Below are 11,721 nucleotides of genomic sequence, written 5' to 3'. Positions count from 1 at the left end.
TTTTATATCCATTGTATCAATATATTTCTACCTTAATCGTTTACAAAATCTTAATTTTGTTCCTTTACTTAGAAATAAATTAATTGTGTTTCTTAGTATTTTCTCTGTCCAAAGCTCAGAAAGAATTATATAGGTATTTATGATGTACACATTAAATTATTAATGTGTACTTTTTTGTCATATCTTAAATTAATTTTAAAATAATTTTTTTTTTCCAAAAAAGTTGTTATCTTTATAATTTTAATTTTAAGTATATAAAAGATAAATGATGCATTGATGTGTATGATGTATATTATATAAATGATGTAAATTTTATTATTTTGTTAGAAATTTGTTGATGGAGATATAATATTATGTACCTACTATTCGCCCGTCAATACCTATTCTCAATAAATCTCATGTATCCTATATTTATACGTATAAATTTAATTAACCATTAAGTAAATTAAAATTAAATAATTTAAATATACATTTAATCTAGACATTCTAGACAAATACAATTCTATACGTGTGCACAAAAGCATCTTATATGTTATTGATCAATTATTTCATATACGTTGTATTAATAATAATTTAAAAGTTTCTATATTACGTATATTATCTTATTTCGTCATATCTTGTCATATTTTCCAGTTAATACGTTGCTTCAAAGTAGTATACATTATAAATAAATATTTCATTTAACGCTAAGAATATCTTTAGCAACATCTTTAATTTTTTTAAGGCAAAAGGTTTAACAATTAGTTAAAAACCGGTAAGGATAGGATTTTAGGAAGTAATCAGAAAACTTGAGATTTTGTAAAATTCGAAGCTTAGACGAACGGAGTGCATCCATTTATTGTAATAACCCATCATATACTCGAAAGGAGAAGGTCGTAAAGAAGTTTTTATGATTCTCTGCAAATATGCGAAAACGTGGCAAATAGACTTATGGATCTTTAAGTCCAGGCGTTTACAGGTCATAAATGACAATGGTAAGAGAATATGTCACCGAACGCCGACAAATATATATATAATATATATGTATATATATAAAACATTGTATAAGTTAACATTTCCGACTAAACTCTTATCGGTGTATCGAAATCGATACAATATAATTACAATATATCTGTATAATAAATATGAAATATCGATACATATGTATATGTGTACAATATATTTATCATAATCGTAATAATTCTGCTCTGATATATTTAGCAATATCTTGTCTGAACGATAAAGAGAATCTTTTTTTTTTTCGGTATTTTTGTCTTTTGATAAAGTTTCTCGAGATTACTCGCTAAGAAGATCGGTCCCGAATTTTTCCACGCGTTGCGCGTCCATTAAAAGAAACCTGTCGTGGAGATCTGCTGTCGCACAATTTACACTAAAGCGATTTTCGGTGACTAGATACTTCGAAACCGTAAACTCCTCCGCTTACAAGTACGTACGCTCGTAGTAACATGATATATGCGAACTGGAGGTAAACATGTGTCAATGAGAAAGGTAGAGTGAACTAGTGAGAGACTTTGGAAGGCAAAGAGTGTGGACGAACTCTTAAAACTATCGACCCGACCGATGGGTCTTTTCACGAATGATTGGCACACCATTCGCGGCACGTCGAGTCGATAGTCCGATAACAATTGCTTGTTGATAAACTTCCCCGTTGCACTCGTCCGAGTAAAGCAACTAATAACGAAATTAAAGTAGAAATTAAAATAGATATATTAAAATAGATATATTTCTGAAGTACGGAACTTTCTGTTCCACATCGTCACCGTTATTAAATAATACGTAAAGTACGTGAGGGTCGAGGAAAGAAAGTCCGCACAAAGGCTGAACTTTCAAGGCTGTCACATCTGATAAAATGTGCATAACATAACACGCGATTTAACCCTTTGCGTTCCAAGGTTACATCATGCTGAACGGAGGTGGTGAGCATTTTACACTTATATCCAAGTTAACACTGGCTATTCTGATGTATCAAGGTTACTCCGTAATCGTGAACGTTTAAATGTAAATTATTTATTCATACTTGAATCACAAAGAGTTAATCGCAAATCCGCAAAAATAAACATTTATGATAAAGTCTTGAGAGTGAGGTAATAAATCGGACAGTATAGACTTAATAAAATATTCAATATCTCGTACGTAAAATCGAAAAATAACGATAAGACATTAAATCTTAACGGATAGAACATATTTTGCTGATCTTAATTACAGAACAGATAGAGAATTTAAAGCATTCGTTGTCAAAACTTGTTCCTATCGTCACTAAAGCGACGTGCATTCGTTGAGTCAACAGGTTCTTCGATGTTAACAATTGGTCGCGTGACGATGTCGCGTATTCATTCAAGCCTAATACGCCGATTAGGGAAGCCGCTCAACAAGCGAACATGTATCTCTTAAGAATCGACTTTTAGTTTAAACAGTAATAGGTAAGTATAGCGTAGGTATTCAAAGTAGAAAGTGTAAAGTATCACAAGAATTACAATAATCGTAATAATTACGTTACGTCGCAAAGATTAAGTTCTTGACCTTACTACATCGATCGCACAGTAATTATAAGCGCTTTTAATCGCGTCCCGCGCTCCGAGCACGCGCCGATAGACAAAGGGGATCTCTATCAAGTCGGATAATTCTCTGTAAATACATCAGTCTTTGACACAATAATTATAATAACACCACTGACAGAATAAAGCCGTGAGAAATATCGCTTTATGGCATGGAGACGAAAGTACTTATATAAAATACGAATTCGAGTTCAGGAAAGGTGGGTCGAAATGCGATGTGCTACATTTGCCGGAGGAGGACGTTCCTCCGGATAAATTTTGCAAAGGAGACTTTAGTAGAAGAGAGAAAATGGATTTCGCGATGGAGTACATTAATACGATGCATAAGCACTTATCGAGAGTATTCAAAAAGCAGCTCAGCAGAATCGTTCTTCATGCGCGGCAAGCCAAATCACTCGATTGGAGAATAAGACGTTAATCCCGTTATTATATTGCAAAAAGTGCGTGTTTCTGTTATCGATTATATGTAGGTTTTGATTGTGGATAAAACATGAAATTTTTAAATCTTTCTACCTAGAACCGGGATGTTTCGGTTAATAATAACAGATAAATAATTAATTGATACCTGCATTGATAATTTCACGTACTCATTGGTTTCACGCTACCCGAAGGTTTACGCGCGAAATTTTCGTATTAAGATAGAGGGGCGAGAAAATAATCAATAACAATTGACAAACTTATCTGAATTATCTAAAACATCCACTCTCACGATGTGACGAAACTTTGACAAAAGTATCACAACGCGATAACAAATTTAATTCAGCTAAAACCACCTCGGTTCCAACTCGGTTTCCGAGCAAATCCCCCCGCTCAAATAGCAATACAACTTTATAATTGAAATTCTGCCATAATTAGCAGCAATTAACTAGCATTATTATCAAATTTCGATCAAGTATTTTAGCCCACGTAGGTGCACGCACCAAACCAATTTCCTTAGGCCATACAATTGATTTCCAAGATGTTTAATCAAAGCGTACGAACGTCGCGTTGCCACGTCGCGATTTAAGTTGCCGTGGCTTGCGGCTGAGGCGGCGCCGGCGCCGGTGTGTTGACATTTGGCCTATAAAATCGGTTAACTAATTGTTTCAAACTCAATACAACGCCTAATCCGGTTCCAGGCTCCATGTTGATGAACGAGTCGAGATTATCCTTGCAGGCTGAAACGTATGAAATGCAGCCGATGAATAAAAAGTGTGCCATAAGATCGTTCCACACACACACATATACACATACGTGCAGTTAGGAAAATCATGGTGTGACTCGAAATAGTGGTAATTAGAACAAATGAACGTTGGAAGACGATGTTAGGAAAGGAGTACTCGTTGTAAGGATTCCATTCACGTTCGTGTCAGAGGGTAGAATTCCAAGAGGCCAGGATGCTTCGAGAATTGTAGAGGAAAAATCTTTTGCATGTCACCGAACTTTCCTACGTACTTGGTGTCGAGATCGGAGGATAATCCGGCGGTGTCTTGATCCAAGTGCCGTCCTTGCGTTTCATGTGATGCCGATTCGACGCGAACTGCTGTAAGTACACGCTGGCGGGCACCAGACGGAATCTTCTGTGATACTCGGGTCGCAGCGCCTCGTCGGAACGGAAGGTCTCGGTCGCGTATTTCCAGAAATGCGTGGGAAACGGCAGGCAGCTTTCTAAATCGTACACCACCGCCCTTTCGTCGGGCGCGTAGATGAGAATAGCATGATAGTCCTACAGAGACAGAGGCAACGTTTCACATGAAATAATCACAGACGAGGCGAGGGCACCGTGAAGTTCCTTAACTAATTATCGTCCCGCTGGCGTACTAACCCACACGACTAACTTGTCCTCGTCCTTCCCCGATCGTTGACGCCAAAGGGGAACGCTGCGTCGTGGGTTGCTTACGAAAACAACGTGACAATGTTGCAATTCGGAAGGGTGCCTAGTCGCTACGTCTTGACAGAGCTTCCACACGTTTTCCTCGCTGAAATTGGGTATAATACACACCGTTCTTTATCCTCGATCAAAAACGTTCGGGCAATCTACTTCATTTTTACGGATTTACGAAGGGATACACGGAGAGAATTTTTTGTTATATTTTACCCTTAAATTCACTACAAACTTGGGACAACTTGGCAACCAAGGAATTTTTTAAATATACAAAAGACATTTTACAAACAACGTGATAAAAATTGCCAAGCAGATTGGTAAATTTTACAAAATTATTGAAATTTCCTTAATATATTTGAGTAAAATTAATCAAACATATTTTATATTTTAATGTATTAGATATTAATATTTTTTATTATGGTAGATATTAATCAGAATAAAATTCTTGGTGGACGGTGGTATATGTTGTCCCACAACTACCATGATTTCAAGGTAAATTCTAAGAGAAAATTCTCTCCGTGTAGTTATACGTATGATTAACGAAATATTTTATTTATTATTTATATAGCGTATATTAATAAATGAGAAAGCCAATTGAAATCGATATATGCATATCAATCATAATTTAAATTATTTAGAAAAAAGAAAGAATTTTGCATAAATCGGCATAAATACATATTTAATACCTATAGCATCATTGTACTTTGTTAGTAAAAAATTTGAATTATTGAGATAGAATAATTGGTTAATTTTATTAATAATAATATTAATAAAACTTAATATTAATAAAATTATTAATAACATTTTGCATTTTATAAAATATATGTTAAACTGGGAACTACATACATAAAAAACCACAAAAGTAGGTATTATAAACAGCGTAATAAAAAGAATACAAAGAATATCATATTCTAATAGTAACATTAATTCGAGAACGGGTGCCTGATTACTTTTTTTGGATAAATGATCACTTGGAATGATCTTTACACCCCAATTAAAAGTAATTATAATTAATTACATATTGTAAATTTTTGATTGTTCTATAATTTAGTATTTGAAGTGTATATTTACAACAGGTGTATATTTACTCAGCATTTTCTGAAAAAAGTAAGAAATAAATAAAAAATACATTAAAATTACTGTAAGCTTTATTTTTTCAATACTGGAGTGTAAAAATTACTCCAGACGCTCGTTCTCGGATTAAGTAATTACTGCAAAAGAAACTCGATCTTTGAGAATCACCCTGGAAATTGCAAAAGTCACAAATAATACGTAGGTAGCTCTAAAAATAGTAAAAGTTGCAAAGAAAAGCGTCGACAAACATAGTGCGCAGCTTGTTAAATCTGACAATTACGTATTAGTGAAAAGCTAACAATAAGAGGAATTGCTTCTCCAACCCGATTACGTGTTCTGCGCAATTAGGAGAAAAAAATAAAACCGATCCATAATCGCGATCGTGCGAGCGCGACAACCGCTTCGCGTGCCGCCACATTTCGCGTGCGCATTATTTATCGCATGCATTATTAATTGCAATAAAAGCACGCTCGTGCATTCGCGCCGTTTAAACGGCACGTAAACGAGTGGGCCGGTGGTAAACGGCGTGGTGCCAGCATGGCCGTATATTGATGGGTATGTACATACCTCGGGAAAGCAAAAATTCATTTCGCAGAAAGCAGCTGGCGCGGAAAACGCGAATAAGCGATCGCGCGAAGCTCCCGTTAAATCTCTGACCTATATATTTATCGATCTCTTCAAAATAGGTTACTTCGCGTCGAAATTTGTCAATTCTGAGAATCTATCCACGAATTGCTGTACATATTCACGGATCTCTGCATATTATGCACCAAGATTGTGTGGAATAAATCAATCAATCCATTAGATAAAAGCGTCGTTTGCTCCAAATTAATTTCAGATTCAAAACTGTGCCTTTTAATTGTCAATTAATTCTGAAAATTTGTAATCAGCGTATAACACGCTGTTACTACTCGAAACTTCGTCCCGGACAGCACACATATCCAAAATCGGGACACAAGACGTCTTGAAGACATCTAAGACATCTTTAAGACGTCTTATGTCCCGATTTTGGACATGGTCCTGTCTAGGATCTTTCGCCGTCGAGATATACGCGCGCGAGAAAGCGATTCGACGCTCTCTCTCTCTCTCGCGCGGAGTTTCGAATTACGCGCCGCAAGGATGGCCGCGCGCGCGGTCGTCCGCACCGTCGCAACGTATCGATCGGAGGCACGGGGCACGGGTGCATGCCGCAATACGGCGCGTTTGTTTGTCCCCGAGGATCGATCGACGCCCCGACCGGGACGACGACGATGACCGCGCGCGGGCCGCGGAGTCATATGTCACTTACCAGTAGCAGCTGGTGTTGACGCAGTCGGACGCCTTCGTGAAGAGCGGCACCAGGGGCTTCGCGTTCCCGGTCACGCGAGGTTCCACGGCCATCTCCTGCGTGTTCTGCGGACCTTCCTGCCGGACGCGACGCGACACGCGAGAGAAAACGCGGACCGAGAGGACCGAGCGGGAACACGCGCGCGTTAAGCAAACCGCGTCGGGCGTCCCGCGTACCTCATAACGAAACGTCAAACGATCTCGCGTTACCTCGAGCTCCTCGTGTCCTCGTTCTTAGCCGCGACGCGCACACCCGAGCGGTCGGAGCATTGTTTGACTACTGCACCTCGGCGCCCTCGGTGGCTCGCTCGAGCCAGCGTCCCCAGATCGAGTGAGAGAACCCCACACCGCGCGCCGCGCGGCGCTCTCGGCGTCTGCTCGGCGACCTATCCGGAGCGGGGAGCCTGCGCGGCATGATCCGCCTTGGATCGGGGCGATTTTGATATCGAGTTAATTTAACCCTTAACTGGCAATGTGGGGTATTAAACGCCCCAGCCTGGTTCAGCTCTAATTTAAGCCCCCTTATAGTACGAAAATGGTACTGAAAAATGGAAGAGTTAAAATATGAGTTATAAATTTTTGAGAATAGTCATTTTTTCGTTTTCTTTTACGTTCTCCAATTTTTTTCATACTTATAATATTACATTTTATGAAAATAATCTATGACATTTGTTAAAACAACGTTCGAAAACTATCTTGGAATTTTTTTAAGTAAAAAAAATCAATATAGCTTTTCCTCGCAGCAAGCATTTTAGTGGTGGGGTCTGAAACGGCCCCAGTGTGCCAGCTAAGGGTTAAATGCGACGCAGGGTGTTCTCCAGCATGTAAATTTGCTCGGCGAAACCAAATATTTCGGAGAGTTTTTTCACAGAAGGCAGAATGAGGATGTTTCAATTTCAATGTTTTTTTTAACGCCTTTTGGTATTTTTCGTAACAGCACCGTTTTCAGTGTTTTCACGGCGAAATATGCACGCGACTGAAAAAACAGCGCGATTATTGCGCACACATGTGTGGATCTTTCCCTCGATTTGAAAACATTGCGCCGATGCACCTGCAATATGCGAGAACACGCGAGAATAAACACGTGAGATGCAGCGCGTTGTTGTTTTTACACTCGCGTGTAGAATTGTTATCGACGCGGATGACAAATAAATTCGATGAAAACGATGAAGTAAAAAATAAAAATCTCCTCGCGCTAGCTTCGTTTATATTTCTCGTGTTTTTACTGTTACATTTTTTTAAACGCATGACCATCTTTTCATTCATGAATAAATTAAGAGCAGCAGAAATGGCCTTGTTAACTGAAATAAAAATTATAATATCTAATCGCGCTCGCCAACGCGAACAGCTTATTTTGCATAAAACGTTTGCCTATCTACTATAACCTTTGTTTTATTCAGAGCACGTCAAAACTATCACATGTTGATAACAATGATAAAACCTTGGACTGCGGATATCACATGACTATATCGCGCGTATATAAGCTTTGTCACGTACGTCATACATGCTTTTTTCCAGTGTTTTCCACGGTTTTCGCGAGACGCAATCGCGTTTGCACATCTTCCGTTCCGTACACGCTAAAATCAGACAACAACGTAGATAACGATCGCAACGATGGCTATAAATCCTGCAAAAGCTATACTCCAGCATGGGAAGACCGCGTTATTCATATGCGACGTTCAGGAAAAATTCGCGAAGGCTATATTCCAATTCGACAGGATAGTTCAAAACTCAACGAAACTGGTAAATCTATCATTACACACACTCTACATTACTTAACATTACGATTTACGTTATATGAGAAACATAAGGGTTAGGTTATGTTATTTCTCATAATCACACAATGGGTCTGTTTTCTATTGCTCAACTGGCTGCGCTATAAGTTCAGAGTTTATCTTTTTCCTTCCAATGTGGAGTAAAAGAAAGATAAGCTCCGAAGTGACTAGTGCAGCCAGTTCAGCAATAGAGAACAGACCCATAATCATTCACTTTTGAACTGGCATTGTTGCACCAATGTATTGTCGTAATATAAAATGCGATTGTTTGCAGATCAACGCTCTGAAAATTATGAATGTGCCCATGCTGGTTTCCGAGCAGAATCCGAAGTCTTTGGGGAAGACTATACCCGAGTTTGATATCTCTGGAGCCAAGGGACCTTTTGCGAAGATGCAATTTAGCATGTGTACTCCTGAAGTAGATACAGACTTCTCTTGTTCCTCCTCTACAAATTCTATTAATGTTAGATATATTAATGTGGGTTCATTTCCTTCAGATCAATAAGGAGCTTGTGACACTTTGCGATGGACAAAGACCAGAGTCCATTATACTCATAGGCGTCGAAACGCATGTCTGTGTAGAAAATACAGCTGTCGATTTGAGGCGACACGGCTACGAGGTTCATACGGTGGCAGACTGTTGTTCGTCGCGTACTCAAGAAGATAGATTACTAGCTTTGAAGGTACATTAAACGATTATCCACGTCTATCAGGCTCACTGTGCGTTGTCCTCCGTCGTATCTATCGGCTAAATATTTTTTTTTCACAGAGAATGCGAGACATAGGATGTCACATAACTACTTCTGAGAATGTTATATTCAAGATTGTAAGGGACGCAAGTCATGAACAATTCAAAAATTTACTGGCTCTCATCAAAACACCGACTTTGTACACAGGGCTAGCTCCTGTCTCCAAGATTTGAGTGCTCTTAAAGAATTATTTTTACATTTTTTCTATGTGTACATATGTTTATACCAATGGGATATATATGCTACAGTCGTAAACGGTTCTAAGAAATAAAGAGGCTATATTCTATCAAAATATCGATGCATTTTATTCGTGTAGAATATAAAAAAGGCTTAATGTTTAATAAGTAAATCAAATAAGTCTTTGTAAGTGAAATAATTCAGGTTTATCGTGAAATCTTTACTTCATGCCGGTTGAGCCAAATCCGTCTGCGCCTCTATTCGTGTCGTTTAAGGTATCTACTTCTTCTATCTTGGGATATGTAATCTTTTCACATATTAATTGAGCTATGCGATCACCAGGTGCCACTTCGAAATCCTCATTACTGTGGTTGAATAGTACTACGCCAACATTGCCACTGTTTAAAAAGAAGAAAAATTAAGAAAATGACTTATCTTGGCATTTTGATAAAGTCTCTATAGAAACAATACGTACCGATAATCCGCATCTATTACGCCCGCGCCAACATCTATGTGATTTTTCAATGCTAAACCAGATCGTGGTGCAATTCTGCCATAGGTACCAAAAGGAACTTCTACTTGCAAATCAGTCTTGACTAATTCCTTGCCACGGGCTGGTACAATGTACTTGTACGCGCTGTATCACACAAAAAAGAGAAACATATCTTAGAAACTTATGTAATCCTCTTCTTCAAACTTTAAATCATTATAATGGCAGGCAGAGAAATATTGCGGTACTCAACATTACATTAATTATCATTATCGAAGGTTGATTCCCTTGCTTTCTCTAGACTCAGGTTACTCAACCATTTATCGAAGTTACTTATATGTTAAGCCCAATCTACAATAGCCGTAAAAGTATGCGTTAAGACGTAAGCAGTAAAAATTGACCAACTACAGTCGATCATTCTTGGATTGTAAAAAAATCCCATTAGTCATATAGCTTACTGCTTACGTCTTGACGCATACTTTTACGGCTATTGTAGAATGGGCTTAATATTCTAAATATTTGTAACTGATCCAGTAATTGTGGATCGATGACACTCTCTTATCATGCTACTAACAGCTATACTGGCACTTATTGTTAGTAGGACAGAGCAGGAAAGTCAATGGATGGGAGCGTGTCGTTTGGCAGACAATGTATACCTTCGTAGATCGTAGCCCGCCGCATATTCCGAGCCCTTCGTCGGCGGAAACGCCTTCTCCGACAGCTTCGCGAATTTCAGCACGGTTCCTGACATGACGAGATCGTTTAATCTTTCACAAATTCCTCGCAATTCGAGCCGACACACGAGCGCCTAACAATGCCACGCTTTGCCACGCTTATCCGCCGGTTTGCCGCCAAAACGAGGTGGCGGCGAAACAGCTGCATCCGCTTACCGCTATTCATCTTATCGTCTCGCGTACCTTTTGTAAAATAAATCAGCCTGCGAGACACAATTAGCTCGCAAGGCTAAGAAAAAAAAACGTGACATTATTTTTGGCAATCGCGGTCGCTGGGGGCAACGTGATAATGAAATCAGTATTGCAGCCGTTGTTTATACCGCGAAATTCAAACACGCAGTTTTTTAATAAAACGAGAGACAGAAACGAAACGCTGTTCTTAATGACTCTTGATAGTCGACTTGGGCTGCGGTCCACTTGACGATACAAATTTTTTGGAGCGTCCTTCTTTTCCTTCTTTCTTCATTGAAAGAAAAGAGAAGAGGAATGCTTCGAAGCATTTGTAGCGTCAAGTGGACCGCAGCCTACTAAACTATATTTTTTATCTGTGATAATGAGAGTCCTTCTCGTTCCTTTGATCGAGGCTTACGATAATGAGAAAAAAAAACGGTTCCAACACGATCGGAATTCAATGAACAATAATATCTGTACCCGTCTATATGGAGACACGTGCTCATAGAGAACAGCAGTATAATTAGCTACAAAATTGCGCAGTTATTTATCGCAGCTATAGAGAGTGCAGGTTAATATATCGGCGACCGACCTCTCACGCGGCTGCATAAAAGTCGGCATGCACAGATCGTCATCGCTCGCACGTGTGAAACGTCATGAAGGCGAAACGCATGCCGGTGCATCTGATACGTTCGGAGAAAAACTGCTTTTCCTTTTCCCCGTACGCGATGCGAGCGTGAGACGTGAGACTCGCACACGTGATCGATAGCCGCGCGCATGTGCATTATGTGTGGGCCGATCGCCGA

General features: G+C 39.0%; 2 protein-coding genes across 3 annotated transcripts; one reads left to right on the top strand and one right to left on the bottom strand.

The window, feature by feature from the left end:
- Positions 1-693: 693 nt before the first annotated feature.
- Positions 694-11,611, bottom strand: LOC112460698 (protein N-terminal glutamine amidohydrolase-like). 2 transcript variants are annotated; one of them, XM_025025503.1, is made up of 6 exons: positions 11,508-11,611; positions 10,667-10,754; positions 9,996-10,157; positions 4,360-4,513; positions 3,990-4,260; positions 694-3,712 (listed from the first exon to the last, which is right to left on the bottom strand). In XM_025025503.1, exons 1-6 carry the CDS (start codon positions 11,596-11,598, stop codon positions 3,558-3,560), a joined length of 921 nt encoding a protein of 306 aa, XP_024881271.1. In that variant the 5' UTR covers positions 11,599-11,611; the 3' UTR covers positions 694-3,557. The 2 variants fall into 2 exon arrangements, with proteins under 2 accessions (XP_024881271.1, XP_024881269.1); XM_025025501.1 differs by lacking the exons at positions 9,996-10,157; positions 10,667-10,754; positions 11,508-11,611 and adding an exon at positions 6,782-7,155.
- Positions 8,275-9,637, top strand: LOC112460699 (isochorismatase domain-containing protein 2-like). Its single transcript, XM_025025504.1, has 4 exons — positions 8,275-8,562; positions 8,869-9,012; positions 9,092-9,277; positions 9,364-9,637. The coding sequence occupies exons 1-4, from the start codon at positions 8,434-8,436 to the stop codon at positions 9,514-9,516; spliced, it is 612 nt and encodes a 203-aa protein (XP_024881272.1). The 5' UTR covers positions 8,275-8,433; the 3' UTR covers positions 9,517-9,637.
- Positions 11,612-11,721: the final 110 nt, after the last annotated feature.

Source organism: Temnothorax curvispinosus, unplaced genomic scaffold (assembly GCF_003070985.1).
Source record: "Temnothorax curvispinosus isolate PA1 unplaced genomic scaffold, ASM307098v1 QBEX01010743.1, whole genome shotgun sequence".
In the NCBI taxonomy this organism is placed as follows: Eukaryota; Metazoa; Arthropoda; class Insecta; order Hymenoptera; family Formicidae; genus Temnothorax; species Temnothorax curvispinosus.
This window is presented reverse-complemented; position numbering and strand designations above follow the sequence as displayed.

What these genes read in the sequence shown, in the direction of transcription:
- LOC112460699 (XM_025025504.1), top strand. Translation starts at nt 8,434, where the DNA reads ATGGCTATAAATCCTGCAAAAGCTATACTCCAGCATGGGAAGACCGCG. An exon ending in TTCAAAACTCAACGAAACTG is followed by an intron (nt 8,563 to 8,868) that starts GTAAATCTATCA and finishes GATTGTTTGCAG; the next exon opens with ATCAACGCTCTGAAAATTAT. An exon ending in TTAGCATGTGTACTCCTGAA is followed by an intron (nt 9,013 to 9,091) that starts GTAGATACAGAC and finishes CATTTCCTTCAG; the next exon opens with ATCAATAAGGAGCTTGTGAC.
- LOC112460698 (XM_025025503.1), bottom strand. Translation starts at nt 11,598, where the DNA reads ATGCACCGGCATGCGTTTCGCCTTCATGACGTTTCACACGTGCGAGCG. An exon ending in AGGACAAGTTAGTCGTGTGG is followed by an intron (nt 4,261 to 4,359) that starts GTTAGTACGCCA and finishes CTGTCTCTGTAG; the next exon opens with GACTATCATGCTATTCTCAT. An exon ending in TCCTCCGATCTCGACACCAA is followed by an intron (nt 3,713 to 3,989) that starts GTACGTAGGAAA and finishes CATACGTTTCAG; the next exon opens with CCTGCAAGGATAATCTCGAC.